At 39.9% G+C, this 18736-nt stretch overlaps 3 protein-coding genes across 14 annotated transcripts in view; 1 reads left to right on the top strand and 2 right to left on the bottom strand.

Annotated features, from left to right (window-relative positions):
* Nucleotides 1-2072: 2072 nt before the first annotated feature.
* rmnd1 (required for meiotic nuclear division 1 homolog) lies at nt 2073-6679 on the bottom strand. Of its 3 annotated transcripts, none has more exons than XM_006798704.3 (12): nt 6610-6679; nt 5753-6176; nt 5560-5665; nt 5407-5482; nt 4042-4081; nt 3843-3943; nt 3655-3761; nt 3499-3563; nt 3285-3361; nt 2990-3110; nt 2785-2901; nt 2073-2661 (listed from the first exon to the last, which is right to left on the bottom strand). In XM_006798704.3, the coding sequence occupies exons 2-12, from the start codon at nt 6146-6148 to the stop codon at nt 2629-2631; spliced, it is 1239 nt and encodes a 412-aa protein (XP_006798767.2). In that variant the 5' UTR covers nt 6149-6176; nt 6610-6679; the 3' UTR covers nt 2073-2628. The 3 variants fall into 3 exon arrangements, with proteins under 3 accessions (XP_006798767.2, XP_006798768.2, XP_035767025.2); XM_006798705.3 differs by having other exon boundaries at nt 6557-6658; XM_035911132.2 differs by lacking the exon at nt 6610-6679 and adding an exon at nt 6534-6555.
* A 559-nt stretch (nt 6680-7238) lies between these two features.
* ccdc170 (coiled-coil domain containing 170) lies at nt 7239-10316 on the top strand. The gene is made up of 8 exons (XM_087833107.1): nt 7239-7256; nt 7410-7583; nt 7786-8067; nt 8576-8776; nt 8870-9043; nt 9187-9429; nt 9679-9882; nt 10065-10316. Exons 1-8 carry the CDS (start codon nt 7239-7241, stop codon nt 10314-10316), a joined length of 1548 nt encoding a protein of 515 aa, XP_087689233.1.
* A 194-nt stretch (nt 10317-10510) lies between these two features.
* The window catches only part of syne1b (spectrin repeat containing, nuclear envelope 1b), a 76697-nt gene continuing 68471 nt past the window's right edge, over nt 10511-18736 (bottom strand). For 7 of the 10 annotated variants that reach the window (XM_035911116.2, XM_006798709.2, XM_035911120.2 and 4 more), the window contains 10 exons: nt 18507-18575; nt 17694-17821; nt 17296-17422; nt 16938-17149; nt 16547-16747; nt 16303-16431; nt 15979-16191; nt 15208-15300; nt 14264-14322; nt 10511-11619 (listed from right to left, as the gene is read on the bottom strand). In XM_035911116.2, coding sequence (XP_035767009.2) covers nt 11376-11619; nt 14264-14322; nt 15208-15300; nt 15979-16191; nt 16303-16431; nt 16547-16747; nt 16938-17149; nt 17296-17422; nt 17694-17821; nt 18507-18575 — 1475 coding nt within the window. In that variant the 3' untranslated portion in view covers nt 10511-11375. The remainder of the gene's footprint in view (nt 11620-14263; nt 14323-15207; nt 15301-15978; nt 16192-16302; nt 16432-16546; nt 16748-16937; nt 17150-17295; nt 17423-17693; nt 17822-18506; nt 18576-18736) is intronic. The other 3 variants (XM_035911121.2, XM_035911123.2, XM_087832777.1) reach the window with 3 other exon arrangements.

Here is an 18736-nt window from a genome sequence, read left to right on the forward strand (position 1 = left end):
CAGACTCCAAACTCCGCCATGGCCAAGACCAAAGAGCTTTCGAAGGACACCAGGAAAAGAATTGTAGACCTGCACCAGACTGGGAAGAGTGAATCTACAATAGGCAAGTAGCTTGGTGTGAAAAAATCAACTGTGGGAGCAATCATCAGAAAATGGAAGACATACAAGACCACTGATAATCTCCCTCGATCTGGGGCTCCACGCAAGATCTCATCCCGTGGGGTCAAAATGATCATGAGAACGGTGAGCAAAGATCCCAGAACCACACGGGGGGACCTGGTGAATGACCTGCAGAGAGCTGGGACCAAAGTAACAAAGGTCACCATCAGTAACACACTACAACGGCAGGGAATCAAATCCCGCAGTGCCAGACGTGTTCCGCTGCTGAAGCCAGTGCATGTCCAGGCCCGTCTGAAGTTTGCCAGAGAGCACATGGATGATACAGCAGAGGATTGGGAGAATGTCATGTGGTCAGATGAAACCAAAGTAGAACTTTTTGGTATAAACTCAACTCGTCGTGTTTGGAGGAAGAAGAATACTGAGTCGCATCCCAAGAACACCATACCTACTGTGAAGCATGGGGGTGGAAACATCATGCTATGGGGCTGTTTTTCTGCCAAGGGGACAGGACGACTGATCCGTGTTAAGGACAGAATGAATGGGGCCAAGTATCGTGAGATTTTGAGCCAAAACCTCCTTCCATCAGTGAGAACTTTGAAGATGAAATGAGGCTGGGTCTTCCAACATGACAATGATCCAAAACACACCGCCCGGGCAACAAAGGAGTGGCTCCGTAAGAAGCATTTGAAAGTCCTGGAGTGGCCTAGCCAGTCTGCAGACCTCAACCCCATAGAAAATCTGTGGCGGGAGTTGAAAGTCCGTGTTGCTCGGCGACAGCCCCAAAACATCACTGCTCTTGAGAAGATCTGCATGGAGGAATGGGCCAAAATACCAGCTACTGTGTGTGCAAACCTGGTAAAGACCTATAGTAAACGTTTGACCTCTGTTATTGCCAACAAAGGTTATGTTACAAAGTATTGAGTTGTATTTTTGTTATTGACCAAATACTTATTTTCCACCCTGATTTACGAATAAATTCTTTACAAATCCTACCATGTGAATTCATGGATTTTTTTTTTTTTTTTTTCACATTCTGTCTCTCACAGTTGAAGTGTACCTCTGGTGCAAATTACTGACCTCTGTCATCATTTTAAGTGGGGGAACTTGCACAATCGGTGGCTGACTAAATACTTTTTTGCCCCACTGTACATGTTGCCACATGATTTAAAAAGTCAGACCTGAACATACTGAGGATATATATACATATATACATATATTATTATTATTATTATACGTGATCTTGTACATAATGAATATTTTAGTGATTAGAATTTTTACTGTGAGCAGTTCGAAAATTAGAACATGGTGAGAGCATGGCATGAAGCAAGGCGTGACAGTGTTTAATCTAAAGCTGAACTTAATCAAATACGCAGTTAATCTAATTTTAATCAGCAGTGCCTTAAGCAACCATGTTTACTCAAACTTTTCTGTTCTCCTGTTCTTTAACAGGCTGTTGCTACCACTGAAAAAAATAAAAAGTGAAAATTTTGATTGTCTCAAAATTTGAGATACTAACCCTAAATTTAGACTTAGAGACAGGAAAAAATAAATCTAAGTGCCAGAAACAAGCCTCCTCACTAAGCTTGATGCCTGAGGCTCAGTAATCAAACTGCAACAGAGTGAGAGAAATAAGCTTGTGAAAAGGTATTTATCTTAGCTGTATGCTTTTACTTTGAAATCTCATTGCCATTACTGTCTGGTATGGACAATCCTTGCTTGTCTGATGTCACTAATATTGATTTATGTGTATTTATATGTTTTCTGATATATTTACCAGTGTTTAATTAATAAAAAATATTTTATTTGAATAAATTAATACATATAAATTAAAAGTACTTCAGTAATTATTTGTTTACTGCAAAAGAAAAGAAATCTGTTAATAATGGTTAACATCCAAACACGGAAATATTGAACATAAATACTTTATTCCCAACTTTTATAACAGAGTTACAGTTGGTGTTTGGGACTCAGTAAATCTGGATGCATTTCTACATCTTTTCCCCCCCCCTTTTCTTTTTTAAATCAGCTGCAAGATCAGTGTCAAGATGTGGGAGTCCCTGCCTTCCCATGCAAATAAGACCTTTTTAAAATGCATCTTTGACACTGACAAGAAAACATAGATGCTTTCTCATGACGTAAAAAGAAAATTAAGAACATAAAGACAAAATAAGTCCCAAAACATAAAGGTCAGATCATCACAAAGGATTAAAAATCTTTTTTTGCCTACTTTGATTTTTCTTTGTTTGTTTTTTTCACAGTAATAAAGAACAAATGTGTGTAAAATACTGCTCCCGCCCGCAGCCAAGATCGTCAGTAACAATTTGTGAAATTCTTGATTTAAAAATAATTCATGGTTTTCAGAAAGTTGCTGATGTAACACATGAAGAGTAAACACATTCAGCGTGATCTAGGTCCCCTTCACGACTCAGTGCCTTCGCACAGTGCAGCATTCTTCTTTCATAGCTGCTTGTGCCCTTTTTAGAGTTGTTGTAGCTTCAGAGCAGCAATTTAGAAGATCATTTTTGCAAGTTCAAACATAACCTACAAGAAAAACAAATGAGATGTACTCATTATTAAACATCTCCCTGTTTTTTTAAAAGCATGAATAAAGGTTTGTTTTAAAAATGCTGCATTCTTTGAGGCTTCTTGCTTGACCTCTTTTACCTCAATCGTAATCAGGATGACTATCATCCACTCCAACCTCAAGCTGTGCTTCTCACTCAGGTGGCTCCTCATCAAGTCTGTCAGCTGTGTGCAATGTTCCAGCTTCTCATTCACAACCTAAAATGAGATGGATTATGAAGCTACATGGGCAAAAAAATGATTGAGTGTTAACACAAAGACCCAGAAGTGATGGTTTATCCTTTACATTGACTCTGCGGTTGATGCTGAGGAACTGGCACGTCTTATCGTAGAGTTTTTCTAGGTTTTCTCTGTCCCAGTAGAAATCAGGCGTGAGGAGGAGGTCAGACCTCAGGTTTATACAGTGTCTGTCAAAGCAGAGTGTAAATAAAAATACTAAAGTACGGTAATACTAGAAAAGCAAACAAACAGCAGTTTATGCATTTAGAAATAACATGTATAATTACAACAAACTCACGGTGTATTACTTGCTCATAAATAGTGAATACAAAAATAGAAAGGCTGTACTTTCCTGAATTTACCTTAATGTGAAAAGCTCTCCTATCTTCTGCATAACCTCTGCAGAGGACAACTTGACTCTTTTCCCAGACTTGAGTGTCTGGGTGGGAAAGGAAAAAAAATTAGCATGCTGGCATTAGCATTTTAGAAAAATACCTCTCACGTGCATCTTCGAACACACAAACAACCATTATAAATAATCAATTATTCATTCTTGCTGTTAATCTTCCACTGTACCTCTGGAATTGATTGAATGGACTCTACAAAGTTGTCTAATGCTACCTCCCATATTGCCAACTTCACTGGAAAAGAAAGCAAAGAGGAAAAAGTTAGCAGCGTTCACAGGAAACAAATACATTTTTTATGATTCAGACTGAAAATACAGCTTCTCACCAGACAAACAAAGTGCATTTGAAAATGCAAATTTCTCCAAAACAGCTTCCTCTTGATCCATATCGTCACTCAGAATAAAGTTGCCACGCTCAAGCTTTGTATTTCCCCTGAGGTGGAAAAAAGTGTCCGTTTAGAAACGTTACAGAGTCTGAAAGTACTAACAAAACAAAGCATGAGGCTCATCGTACTCTCCCACAGTGTAGTTAATCTCCTCATTTTCCCAGTGGACTAACGCTACTTCATAAGGCTGGATCTCATGGTGTTCCAGGATTCTCAAAATGTTTTTCATCTGTAAAGAGCGAGGGGAAATTACAGAGTTTAACAAAAGTATAGTAGAAAAGTGAACTGGAAATTAGATTAACTGCATTAATGGTGATGTTTGCTTACCGTTTTCTCCTCGACATTCCAGAAAACTACTGAGCCTTCTCTAAAAATTTTGAAAGTGGGACAAGTCAGTGTTTAGCCCTTCCTCTCATGTTACAAACAAACTATCGGTTCAAGGTAATCATGAGGCAAGCAGTTAAACAAGAACTCTAGCTGAACAAAACAACTTTTAAACTTAGAAACTTTAGACTGAGATCAGGCATTCTGGGGCCAAAGAAAAAAGCAGCTGTACTAAAGAAGTATTAGTAACTACACTGCTGAAAAATGTTAAAGGAAAGCTTGATTGTCAGCGTATAACAAAAAAAAGTCAGCTAAACGTCAGGGATAGCAACCTGTAAGTTAGAAAGCATAAACTATTAAGACTCAGTTTCATCTGCTCTGGTGCAAATCAAAGGGACAACAGGTGCAGGGGGAGACAACAACAAGACAACCCCCCAAAAAGGGAATGGTTGCCACAGACCGTTGCTATCTCCTTGTCCTTGATACCACTAGTAACACGAGACACTATCACCATCTCAGCCAGGTTGCACAAATAGTCCAACTCCCCCAGGATGGCAAATCCACACGTGCCATGGCAACAAAGTTTGCGTCTCTCAGCACAATCTCAAGAGTGTGGTGGAGATACCACAGGGAGATACCACAGCAGCAGGACCAGTATCTGCTCCTTTGTGAGAGGAAGAACGGGAGGTGGCCTACAAAACCTCACGTGCATGTTTTAGATCAAACTGTCAGAAACAGACTCCATGAGGGCGGCATGAGGGGCTGACATCCATCAGTGGAACCTGTGTTCACATACCAGCAACATGCAGATCGAATAGCATTCACTAGAGATCAACAAAACCAAAAGGTCCATCAGTGGTGCTCCATTCTCTTTACAGATGAGAGCATATGTGGCAGGTAAGAGTCTGGAGATGCTGTGGTGAACGTTATGCTGCATGCAACATCCAGCATGAATGGTTTAGCAGGAGGTCAGTGATTGTCTGAGGAGGCATATCCTTGGAGGATTACATAGATCTTCACAGCCCTCCCTGACTGCTTAGACACAATGCAGGCAAGAGCATCAACAATTTTAAAAGGCACCACCGCCACTGATTAGCCTTGTGTAATCCAGACCCGAATCCAATCGACAATCTCAGCAATTGCATGTTTAGATTTGTGTGTGCATCTGATGCTGAGAAATAGATTACTGATATAGGCATACAGGCAAACCAAGGTATCATCGCCTGTATCACCGAGTACTGACCAAACCAAATATCAATAATCCTGAAATTAAGCCATATTTTTGACAATGTTTGAACAGAACTGACCTTTCTACAACAAAATAATACCATTGGAGACAAAGTCTAAACCAAAGCGCATCAGCATTACCTGAAGAAGAAGATTTGTGAATTGTCATCTGGTTTTGCAGCCATGTCTGTGCTTATCACCAGAACATTCGAGGCATCTGAAAATAAAACACGACGATCACGAAAGCCATCACTAATAATCTAATGCACAGCTGTATGACCTTTTCACTCATACCTCTGGGCAAATCTATCTCATGGAAGCCGTGGTTTATCAAGTCGTGAGAAAGTGTTGGCAAATGATACTGATCTGCTGTTGCAAAAGCAATGCACTGCATCATATCCTATGGAGACAAACAATTGAATCAACACATAAAACAATACCAGGCACAGCTAAATAAAACATTTCACAACACTAAAGGGTAAATCACCTTGTCTTCACTGAGGGAAGGCTGGTTGGCTCTGGACGGCTGCTTCGTCCGTGGTCCCTTGGGTGCCCTTTTCCCAGGCACTGTGGCTGGTTTCAAACCTGGTTTCAACACTGACTTTACGAGGTTGGTTGAATACAAACTTCTTTGTCCTCTTGCACAGTTTGAAAGTCTCCCAGGGTCAGTCAAAAACCCACTGCTAAGACTTTTACACCCACTCAAAGCAGGCAAAGAAACATGTCTTTTCTGCTCGTGCTGCTGATTAATAGCGTTTAAATGGCAGGTCCTGGAAAAGCTCCACGGAGCACAGTGAGTCCTGGCCGAAGTTAAAACGCAGCCTGATCTGCTCCCTGCATGCAGCTGGGCTCCCAGTCTGGACCACAACGTCCGGAGAAGCATCTTCCATTCACACTCACCTACAAATAACCTGCAGCCAAAGGAAAGTGCCTTTAGGTGACTGGAAGCACAGAACTATGTTAATCAACCAGCTCAACTTAGCTAATGGACGTATAGTTATATTGTTACACGTTAAATCTAAAGTATAGACAACAGGAATCAAAAGTGCATCAGCAAGCAAAACACTCGTATATCCTACAAACTAATTAGGATAATACATTCAGCAGTACTGCGGCTCCATGCCTGGAGCTAACTTCTGTTTACATGTCAGCCGCAGACAATTCAATCAATCAATCTTTATTTATAAAGCACTTTTCATACAAAAAATGTAGCACAAAGTGCTTTACATGGTTAAAAGCAGCCCACCCCACCCCGCTCTCCAACTCACTTTATTTTTTTTTATTCGCTTACCAGGTTAGAAAAAACAAAATACGGTGTTAAATTAATTCACAAATTCCAGCTACCTTCAGTGTTTACAGTCTTGCATACATTCAAAGGCGGCGTGTTTATTCCTCGTCGCTTGTTTCCTGCTCGAAGTGACGCAATACAAGTAGTCACATTATGCTCTCAGCTCTGACTTGAAGGTAGAGCGTTTCCATTTTAAGCTGAACTGTATTACTTACTAAAACTTCGAAACACAGCAGAAAGTACCTTACAAATACTCAGTCGTTTATATGTAGACGATCAGTTTATGAGTGGAAAATGTCCGGTAAGTGAAGCTCATACTGAGATTGAGCAGAAGGGCTACCTGACAGTCTAAGCTCAGGGCTCATGTGGTGCTAATGTAATGACCTTCACATAGTTGCCCATTCAGCGTGACTTTGGATTTTTTTTACGCTACTGTATTAATTAAGAAATTAATTTTTCTAAACTAAACTAAACTAAACTAAACTAAACTAAACTAAACTAAACTAAAATAAAATAAAATAAAATAAAATAAAATTCCACCAACTTGATAAACGAGATGATGCCTGACAGGCTCAGCTACAGCGCCCCCTTCTGACTGAGCCTGTGTTTGCTGTTGCCAGGAGACTTCTTAAAACAGAGGCAACATCTACTTAAAGTTCACTTCTCACCTCTCTTATTTGGAGTTATGGAAAACTCTAACGAGGTAGGCCTTAAAATATTTTAAATGTCTACTGAATTCAGTCATAGTGGAGGAAAAAACTAAATTGATTCCTATGTTGTCAACTTTTAAAAATGGATTTAAAAAAAAGCATTTAATAACTATTTAGTACCTTTCTTCAACCTCTGTAATTAACAGTGCAATGAGAAGGAGAGGCTGAAGATGAGGGTTGCTGTTTTAGAAGAGAGTGTGAAGTCCAGTGAGGTGGAGTGCAAAGCCAGCAGAGAGATGGTGCTGAGGCTGGTGGCAGAGCTGGACCAAGAGAAGAGGAAGGCTGCAAGCAGTGTAGCAGCACTTGATTCACTCAAAGTGGTATATACACAACTTAAAAGAGTAGTTACTTTACAGTACAAGATTTCAGATGTCTGGACGGCTTAACCCACGAACTAAAGGATTTAGTAGCGTTGCGTAAAAAATACTGATTTCTGTATGAAATTGTTAATTTAAAGATTTTATTACTTTAGAAGTAACTGCTAAAATTGCCCTATTGCTGTGGTGTTTGTATGTCATTTAGGAGCTTGATGGTCTGGCTGTTGGGAGAAGAAGTGTCGAGATGGAGAAGCAGACCCTAACTGAAAGACTTGAGGCCAGTAAGAGAGTGATAGAGGCAGCCAGGCGAGAGTCACGCTGTCTGGAGAACCAGGTGGAGGAGCTTGAAAGAAGGACCCAAGAAGCTGAGGGCAACCTGCAGGCATTCTTGGAAAAGTTGGTCGGCCTCCTGGAGAAGAAGTGTGAGGACGTCATCCTGCCCACAGAGAGAGATGTTCTACAGACACTGGATAACCTCTGCAATAAGGTGAGGAACGTTGGGATTTCCAACAAAAAATGCTTAAAAGCTGCTTTAAAGCTAAATTTGTTCTCCAAGGTACAAATGTGGCTCCAGCCAAACAACACATTTGCTGACAATTTTAAATCACATTGTATTTTAGTTATTAGGATTACTTTTTCTTAATTGCTATATGTCATGAATGATCAGTTACTTGTGTAAAATGAAACATACTGTTTGATTTTTTTTTACCAATAAGCATGCAGGTAGCACTCTAATCTCAATACTTGCAATACAGCTAAATATTTTTTTTTATTTTAATTTGCAGACTAATAACTACATCAACTTGATAACTCTGTAAAGTAGAAGAATAAGTTCCAAAGCACAGCAATTGATGCAGTTACTTCTTATATCTTCTTATCTTTATGTTAACTCTTCCTGTTCCATCTGTCAAGGACTTAGTCCAGCTGTAAGATAAAAAGGAGTATGCACACAATAGTTTATGTTACCACACATTTTCACTATGCTGGTCTTTCAGAGCTTGCCAGAGGTGGAAATGAGGCTGCGTTGTGTTTCTGAAAAGCTGAGTGAGCAGACAGAGCTTCATCACAGTGCACAACAGAGGGCTCAGCTTGCAGAGCAGCAAGTCCAAGACCTGAGGGGAAGACTGCAATGTCTGGAGGCCGAACTGCTGACAGCAGACATGCATCGTGACCGATCGCAACACAGCAAACAGGATGTGAGAAAAGTCATGTGACTAAGCATATAAGTTACAGATACAGGTTGGCATAGCGACACATTCCTATGATTTCTCTCTTTTTTTTTTTAACAGTATGAGGAATTCTTGGAGCAGCTGTCCAAGACGATGAAGGTTGAGGACTTTGACATTGATCTTGACTTCGAAATGAAGCTAAAATTCATTCTGTCACGTGCCGAACAACTTGTTAGACAAGAGGGAACTGCTTTAGTTGAGAGTAAAAGTCTGACTTACAGCTTACAACGGAAGGTAGTTTTTTTTTGTTTGTTTTTTGTTTTTATTATTCCCAAGTTTATACAAGTGGAGAGTAGTGCTGAACAAGCACCTCTAAATGCACAAATGCAGCTTAAAAAATGTATACAGTTGATTTAAAATATTCCCATTCCCTGTAGTTGAAATCACAGAAGGAACAAATAGAGAGCAAAGGACTCCACATCCAACTACTGAGGAAAAAGGTTTCAGAGCTGGAGGAGGAGAAGAGGACCCGATCAGCATTGGCTGCGGAACAAAATGATGCCCAACTACAGGCTGCGAGGCTGCAGAAAAAACTGGAGCGTCTTCAAAGTGAACTGAAAGCAACCAAGCTTTCCAACACTGAGCTCAAGGCCCAGCTCTCCCATACCAGCGAGCTCAAGGTAGAGGGGAGACGGGTTTGGGCCCAAATTCACTCCAGAGGGATTTTCACTTCATAATGTTTTGTGTATTTGTGTTAATTTTGGGGCATGGGTTGGTGGGTCATTGAATCATATGCATATGCAATCAATGCATGCTTTCAAAGTATCAGAGTATCTTAGATTAATAATTTGACATAATTAAATAAAGTCACTCTTGTTTTACTAAAACCCGACGCTCACTCGAGTCTCTGCTGTGCCTAAAATGCCAAGCTGAAAGTCGCGCAACAGACTCAGACCATGCAGGAGCAGAAAAAGAAGCTGGATCTGGTGGGGAATGAGAAGGCAAAGGTGGAGAAAAAGCTGAGCACAGTTAGCTCAGACCTGCAAAGCCAAGAGAAGAAGACAAAAGACGACCTACAGGAACTCCTCGCCCTCAGACAGAGCCTGGCTCAGCTGTCTGAGAGGCAGAGAGAGGTAAGAGACAAACGACAAATAGGAAAACTTGTTTACCATACTTTCATCCACATCTCATGACTTTGCACAGCAGATGTTTGTTAGCGGTCATAGAGCTCATTTAATGTTGTTTGTTAATATAAATAAAAGAAAGGTCACAAGATTTCTGAAAACTTTTGAACCAGGTAAGTTTCTTTTTTCAGTTGGTGGATTTCCGCATGCTGGTTTCTCAAACGTTGGGCCTGGATGCCACAGCGTTGGCTCTTCCAAATTATGAAATCATCAAATTACTTGAAACCCTTCTTCATGGCCATTGTCACCGTCACCACCTACATCACCATGTTAACATACCCCGGCACTGCTCTACTCACCAGAGACCTCACCTGCAACAAGTCCAAGAACTATCCGATGGCTCCAACCTGGATGTTACCACCTGCAGATCTCACGAAACTTAAAATCTATTCACTCCATTCATACCAAAAATAAGTTGAAATGTTGAGAAATAGTGGAGATATTAATTACTTTTGAAACACAAAATAACAATTTAAAAGTTTTCTTTTATATTTGTGTTTTCATGGGAAGATCAATATAAGTATGATGCACAAAGGGTGAAATATTAAAAATGCTAACTCACAAATAAAATGACAACTTTTAGAATGAAGGTTTGGCATTCATTGTTTTTGAGAGTCGCATATACATACATTTCTCATATTATTTCTTTTTGCATTATATACATATGTTAAATAACTCTCGACTGTTATACATTTGATACTGAACTCACAGTCTTACAAAATATGCAATAATTCTATTGGTCATATTTCTCAATCTTAAAGACATATTTCATATCTTGAAAAAATAAAACAGCAGAATGTATAAAGACCATGGATGACTGTTTAAGGTTAAACTCCTGCGTTGCGTCTGACTTGGATATTAAATTCACTTGACTTGGCTTAAATGACTCTTGCATGAATCCATGTGGTTTAAGTTAAAAATGGACTGATTACCACAGACACAACGATGGAAGTAAGTAAGTAAAAGCAAAGATTAAAACTGCATGCCAAAATACAGGTAAAAAAATAATTGCAATGTAAGATATATTAAATGTTTTTGCTGTTTACAAACTTTTAGTTACAAGCAAATTCACAGGCTATATTTCAGCGTTTAACTTTGGTGCTATCGGCTTGAGAGAAGTTACGTCATGTTTACACCACTGAGTCGACACGTCGTTTATCCAGCAGATGTCCACTGTGGGCAGAAACCTCCAGATCCGTTACACCAAAAATGCAAATTAACTGACACAGCATTACACAGAGTAACATAGTGAGATGCTTGAGCCTATGTGCTACACACAAAGATATTAACTGTAGATGGCAGCTGTTATTCTGCAGTAAAAATGGACGAGCAGGATTTGTTTTTACTCCCAACGTGATTAACCGTTTCAAGGATATCAACGTGAATCCCACTAAGGTCATTCTGGCTCAAGAATACTAAACATAAGTGGTTTTTACGTCCATCTACACTGGAGGCGGTCCGTTGGTGTAGCTCAGCATCGGGTAGAAGGAATGAGCAAAGTTGTTGGACTGAGCACAGTAGTCCTCCTCAGACATTGGCAGCAGAAAGGCAAAAACCACTAACAGGAGCAGGAAGAGCTGGAGAGGCAGTGCGACCCAGAAGACGCGCCACAGAAACGAGGACCTACGAGATGATCGTGTCTCCGAGTCAGAAGGGAAGGAAGCGGATCCAGCGTCGCTGTGAGGCCTGCTCACACACACACAAGCATTCACAGCCCAGCAAAAATAGAATTAGTCAAACACAACTATGGATTATAGACTTTTAAAATCTCCTTCTCATCTGCACTACTGCAAATGTGTTTCCAAAAAGACTGTGGCCTGAATGTATATAAAAGCAGAATGCAATGGATTTTAAATCATTTAAACCCAACCTAAATTAATTATCAATTAAAGGTTTTTTTTAATTAATTAAAATAACTGGCAGAACTATGTCTAAATTTCCAGTTACTTTTCTTAATTTCAAGCTTGAGTTAATCAGTCGAAATTTTCAGACAATAACTCGAAATTTTGACTTTAAAAGGATTTTTTCAGTGACAGAAACAAGCTTCCATACAAAACATGTAACATGCTGGAAGAGAGTTCTTTAAATTGTAACTTATACTATAGTCTAACCAATCAAAGTCTGAATTTCTTCATGGAAATGATGAATAGTTGGTCCTTTGGCATAAAGAGAACATGAGCCAACATCTATTATATGATAATAACAGTAGATGTAGCTTTTATAACTTGACCATCTGTGAAGAAAGATACAGGATAAATGAAATTAGATAAATACAGGTTTTGAAGCAACACATGCTGCCATCTAGATATCAGCCAGCCTGGTTTATTTGAGCAAAACCACAGTCTCTGTAGTAGAGAGAGTTTGGATACCCACTTAAACTCTTGATCACAATTATAAACATGCCCTGCACCACCAATTTGAAACACGAGGCTGCTTTCAAAATTGACTGAACATATATAAAAACATAGAACCGAATTTTAAGAATCAAATTACATGCATTTCATCATTTGATTTCTTTATATTAAATATAATTGAGTTTAAATGATCATTGCATTTTTATTTTATTTACATTTTGCACATACTCCCGTCTTTGTTGGAAACACGGTTGTACTTCCACAGCAATATAATAAACCAATCTTACACGTACAAAACTGCTTCTCTTTGCTACAGAAATAGTAAAAATTACAAACAAATTAAATTAGTCTAATCCAATAAACAAATTTCCCTTGAAAAATTATCCTAATTTAATATCCTTCTCTCCCCACTCTTAACTGTTTTAATGTTGTCTGCATAGTTTCAATCCAAATAAGATCTCAGTCCAGCGACAGTGGATGTAAGCACCATGCTGTGTTTGAAAGACATTGCCAACACAGGGTAAAGCAATGTTAGACAATGTTTAACATTGTGATCTACATGCTGACTGAGACTGGGGTGGATAAACACAAGTACGAATACGGTCACAAAACAGTTTTCACGGCATACATTCTGCAATCCTGTGCCAGACAAAGACATTTAATACGAGAGCTTGCATTTCTTTGCAAAGGGCGTTAGAGTAAAAGGCAAACGGCATGCTGCAAGTAACAGCTGAATTTGAGAATACTCTTTTTATTCATATATAACGATGGAGTCTTTGAAAGTTTGTGTCCTGTTAAAAAATGCAAAGCAAACGGAGGCGGGAAGAGCACGGCAATTAGAAACAGCATCTTTGACCCTGGTAGTTAGCTGCGTTTTCTTAAATCAACAGTTTGGGAAATCCAGTTTACTTTCTAGATTTAGCGTTAGATGAGATGACTGAAATCCCTTTGTGAATTAAGATGTTAAGATGAAGCTGGGAGAGAGCCTAGTTTCGCATGGACACTGGGAGGAGGAGGAAAGAGCCAGACATGCTGGCTGTTTCCAACTGCTTCCACGTCCAAAAAAGAAACATAAGGAAATAAGCAAATTCACAAAATGTCATACTATGAATAGTAATGTGTCATTTTTCTGTCACCATCACCCTCAGTAAAACTGTCTTCTTATAGCCTCAAAAAGTTAGAAGACACGGTCAGTTGAAAGCAGTAATATAGGGGTTTACATATGTATGTATTGTAAAAAATAAAGTATTCAGAATGTATTTAAATTGAGAAAAATCAAGGCTGCTTTGCTCTCTAAATGTATTTTTCCCTCAATCCCAGAATGCATGAACAAAGTGACTCAAGCTGCCCTGTGTTTTTACCGAAAGTGCCCCTTTACCATTTACCAAATGGAGACCTGAGAGGCAAGACTCACAGATGACAGACTGAGGGGGGAAGATGGTGGATACTCAGTGAGATAGCAGCAGCAGAGGGAGAAGAAATGTAACACACAAGAGAGAGAATCAGCGCAAGAGAGGAAGAGAGCGGCCTTTGCATTGTTCATTGCAGACATTTACTGGCTCGGCAATTTGAGAGCAAAAGGGTGTGTGTGTGCGCGCTCAGCATCAGCGAGGAAGTTAGATATAGAGAAATATTTGTGTTATTCATAAGAAACGCCCTCTGGTTAGCAATATTAAGCAGCCAAGGACATTGGCAGAGAGGAGGCCTTGCACCTTTCCTTGTGAAACTCCTGTCTCGGATGCGTGGGCTACCACTCACCTGATCGCCTAGCCTACACAGAGCATCTAGACTTACAGAAGATGATGGAATTCATTATCATGAGCTGCTACTCTGGCACGAGCATTAAAAGCTGAAATTCTGAATATTTGTTCCTTAAGTGTTTCATTTCAAAGCTGAAATCAACTGATCTCCAAGTGCATCATGGGCTGCTGAGTTCCATTATCTTCTGGGTGTGCTAGAAACCAACAGAAAGGTACCTGTGGTGTGGACTGCTCACAGAGGGTCCAGGCTGTGACAGACTACATTTGCCCCGTTGCTGTTTGCAATGAACAGGGGGGGGGGAGGTAAAAGAAAGAAAGTATGTTTAAGTCCAGGCAAATCAAGACAAAGCTATTGATGAAAAGAAAACCCAAAATGAAAGAAGAGCAGCAACAAAATCATACGTGAAAGTGACTGATTTTGTAACCTGTTATAATAAGGAATCTGGCTCTTCACATTGCACAACTACTTTGAATTGCTTCAGCTTGGGAGTGCAATAAAGGGACTGCTACAATTATGCAATGTGATGCATGAATCTTGGAACAAGGACATTTAGTAACATACACATAGTATAAGCAGGGACATGCTTATTTGGACTGATGTACAGTTGAATAATGAGAAAATAATGCTTTCTCATTGCTGTTGTTGATGCCATGCTTGCTCATTAAACCAACAACATGTTCTATGCTACACTTGAAATGAAGCAGTTGCACAATAGCCAGTCATCCTAGCTATAATAAAACGAGGATCGAAACGTATCTACAGTGAGAAGAAATTTAAGGGAAGTCTGAGAAAAAGAAAAGGGTTTCAGAAATACTGGAAGAGAAAAAGAAACAAACTGGGCAGAGCTAAAAAGCCTGCCAAGAAAAGGAAGGAAGAAGTAGAAAAGTTAGAAAGGAGGAAATCTCAGCAGACTGTCTGGAGATTGACAACATGCAAGAAGAGTAAAAGGCTGGGAAAAAGTTCAAAATCCAGAGGGAGGGAGCGTAACGCTGGTTGTGGAGGTGGAGAAAGATTTGAAGAGCGTGAGGAGAGATCTTGGAATGACAGGGGTGAATCTGGCCTTCACTGGGGCATTTGGGGCATTTACTCTATGTGTCTTAGGGGGTTCCAAACACCTGGTTCTCATATAGCAGCATGTACAGGTAGGGATAAACATTACCGATCGTCTGTGACTGGGAGTACTCCTTCCTGATACAGGACTGAGGGAGCCAGACGTGTCCAGCTCATCAGCAGACGACCAAGAGGAAAGATCCTGATGTTGGAAACAATCACAGATATAGAAGAGAGACAAAGCAGGTGAGAGTTAAGCAAATAGTGACCCCTTTTCTAAATGTGGCCACAGACTACACAGAGTGGTTGGCAGGTGATTAGTACTTTAAAAAATCTAACTGAAGGACACAGCCAAACAATATAATACACTCAAGTAAAATTAAGTGTATCCTGTGCTGAAACAATCGTTTATTTGCAAATATGATATTTTTTATTCAGTGCAAAAATATGCTCCACATGAGAGCTATAACTAAAAATGTAAAATGATTACACACTTACAAGATTCTGGCAAATTGCACCATCACAAGTTTACTCTCCACCTTTGCTTATAATGTACATTAATGGTGTGAGTAACACATTTGTGACTAATGAAGTATCACTGGAGATGAACCTGTGAATTTTCAGCCTGTCTGCGTTTCACAGTTCTTTCTTTTTTGAGCTTTTTTTTTGAGATTATAGCCAAATGTATTTATTTTATTTTATTTTATTTTTACAAAAACCACTTTAAACTTGAAAATTCTGTTTTTAAAAAAATCTGATGATGGAAGAAATTGAAAATGTTTCTGTCAAATGCTTTTTGACCTTTTAAATGCAGGTGAATATAAAAGTAAAGAGGTGTTCAGGTAACACATGACAGGTACACAAGTGACTGAGGCTCTACCTGTTGACTGCTTGTGATGTCCAGAATCTTGGCCAGCTCTCTGAGGTCTCGGGTTACTTCCTTTAGCAGGAGTTTTAGGCGGTTTCCTATGACGTGAACCTTCTCCTTAGCCTCCAAGCAATCACTGCCCTGCGAGTTGACCAGCAACTGGAGGGACATGTCTTGTAGTGAAGCAACTTTAAGCTGTGAGTCTAGCAGCTCCTGGCGGATTTGCTGGAGAGAAAATGTAAGCCATACATTCAAAAAAGAAACCTTTTACAGAGTGGATTTATGGAAGTAACACAGAAAGACACACTTAAGTTTAAGAGTGTGACAGTTTGGTACCGTGAGTGTTTTGTGATGCTCATGGAGAGTGTCGCTGTCCTGGATGGGATCAATGGGAACCACCTCATTCCTCCTGCGATCGATGTTTTCCAACCAGAGCAGCAGACCGTGACTCATCTCATGAAATTCCTATTGATCAGATGAAATTTGGGAAGGTGAAGACCCAACTAGCATATCATAGAAGGATATTCATACTCATGAGCAAGTCGATCTGTTCAAACAGTCCGACTTGATCAGCACTCACTTGACACTGCATCAGAGCTTCCTGTAACGAAGACCTCCATTCCTCCAGCGCGCTGCCGAGTTTATCCCAGTGGTTGTTCATGTCTTTCAGTTTGCCTTGCAGCTCTCGGGACTCGTCTGTCTCCGAATGCAGAAACTCCGCACTGCACAAGTTGATGGAAAGCACTATAGCTTTGCGCTTGTCATATGCCTTCTGCAGCTCCTGTAGACAAACACGCATGTCCATGGTGATGTACAAGTAATGCAAAAAATTCCCAATTTGATGACAAAACAAGTAAACAGCAGGAATAAAGACTGTGAGGTATATATTTATAAGTATTCAAGTAAGAAAATAACAAGCAGAGTAATAAAAAAGTTAAAAATAGGGACTTTACTACTAAAAAAAACTGTACCTTGAGCTTTTTGATACGCAGCTCAATCGTCTGGATGTCCGTGCCGAGCTCCAGTCTACGCTGCTGCTCCAGCTCTTCCTCTGTCTCTCCCAGCCAAGTCAAGATTTTGTTCAGGTCAGAGTTCAGCTGCTGCCACTGCTGCTCGTTCTGCTTTGTTCTCATCTCCTTGCTGAGGTCCTGAGCCTGCAGGAGCTCCCAGCGCTCAATCACTCCTAGATTGACGGACGTGAGACCAAAAAGATTATGTTAACTGAATTTACCAGCACTGTAGCCCAATGGATAATTCACATTTTTTTCTTTAACAAGCATAAATTAACATAAATGCTTATTTAAGATGGGGGATAGTTATAGGTATTACCTGAAGTCTGGGACTCTGAGCTGCTGGGATCTGCCAGTCCAGACACCGCATCCTCTTCCTCCTTCAGCTCAGAGCCCATCCTCCTCACTGTGTCAATACTTCCACGACACTCGCCCATCAGTCGCAGCTACAGAGCAGTTAAAAGACTGGTTATTGCAGGCAGTGTAATAGGATTGTACTGACTATTTCAAAATTGGAAAAAATATTGTTAAACTGAAGAACCAAGTGAGTTCTGCGAGGAGAAAATAGATTATTAAAAAAATATGAGCAAAAATAAACAGCAGCAGCATTCAAATAGACAAAGCAGAATTAATTGCAGTTAAATGTACAGTCCAGAGCAGAAAAGCTTTAAAGAATCGATTGTTCTGAGCTCTAAGCGTAATATGAGTAAAACATACATATCCCATGTATGAGGAGTCCGTTTCTGTGCTTGCAGAAGTGCGGCTGCGGCTGCTGTCCGTTTGTTGCAGGTGGAAACGGCTGACATCCAGAGGGTGAATATGAGAGTCTGCAGCAGCAACCTCCCCTGTTAACACAATATTAGCTGATTATATTTCCATAATATATTTATGAAACATGTTTAACATCAGAAAAGAAGGTAAGGCCCCTGATTTAAGAAAAATAAAATGTGGAGAGCGAAAAATGAGAAGTAGACAGGAATGCAGATTGTTTGTTCTGGCCTTTTGTCACAAATCACAGCACTCCCTTTGTGGCCCTTTGCATCGGGAGCTGCATCCCTGATTTGAAATAATATGTTTAAACCCCGTGTTTTTTTTATGTGATTTGCCTTTGCGTGAGACGTCTAAACAAATCTGCAGTCCCTTCTATAAGAATCAATACATTTCTTTCAAAGAAAGAAAAAAAAACATGCAAATCAACAAATCCAAACAGGTTAGCTACAAAGAACAAGTCAAGTTAAAAAAAATGAGTAAAGCTAGTTAGAAAGAAGGGTTAGGCTGAATTCCATTTCTGTTCTGCTGAATTAGAGCCCAAAGCAGAACAAGTGAATAGAAGGAATAAAAATGGAATTGACCCTATTCCCCAGGGTTAGAAAGTGTTGCCATTTGTGCCCAAAGTGTGTTTAAGAGAAGAAATGAACACAAATCAAATTCCAAGCTAGTGAACAGACTACTAGTGTTTCATCACTCAGAGTGTGTCTGTTATTTCTGGCCCCAAACACATGTGGCATGCTGGGGTCTGCTGTTGCCTACCAGTGGAAGACCTCAGTGTTTGTTCTGTTAGTTTAACAAAGGCCTCAGGGCTCTCTGGGATCACTACATCTGGAAGAAACATTATACAGTACACACATTTAGCAGTGGGCTTCAGACTGACTCAGTGAACTGATTATCCTGGTATTCAACGGCACCAAGAAAATACTCGCCATAATGTAATCAGTCACAGATAAACCCTTCACTAACTTTCTTGTATGTGTTTTTCTGTG

The sequence above is a fragment of the Neolamprologus brichardi genome, chromosome 19, assembly GCF_056152115.1.
Source record: "Neolamprologus brichardi isolate AB-2024 chromosome 19, ASM5615211v1, whole genome shotgun sequence".
In the NCBI taxonomy this organism is placed as follows: domain Eukaryota; kingdom Metazoa; phylum Chordata; class Actinopteri; order Cichliformes; family Cichlidae; genus Neolamprologus; species Neolamprologus brichardi.

Coding starts and splice junctions, on each gene's coding strand:
- ccdc170 (XM_087833107.1), top strand. Junction 7,584..7,785: donor CACTTGATTCACTCAAAGTG/GTATATACACAA, acceptor TATGTCATTTAG/GAGCTTGATGGTCTGGCTGT. Junction 8,068..8,575: donor TGGATAACCTCTGCAATAAG/GTGAGGAACGTT, acceptor CTGGTCTTTCAG/AGCTTGCCAGAGGTGGAAAT.
- rmnd1 (XM_006798704.3), bottom strand. CDS start 6,148: ATGCTTCTCCGGACGTTGTGGTCCAGACTGGGAGCCCAGCTGCATGCA. Junction 4,082..5,406: donor TCACAAATCTTCTTCTTCAG/GTAATGCTGATG, acceptor CAAAATTTTTAG/AGAAGGCTCAGTAGTTTTCT. Junction 3,944..4,041: donor GGAATGTCGAGGAGAAAACG/GTAAGCAAACAT, acceptor CGCTCTTTACAG/ATGAAAAACATTTTGAGAAT.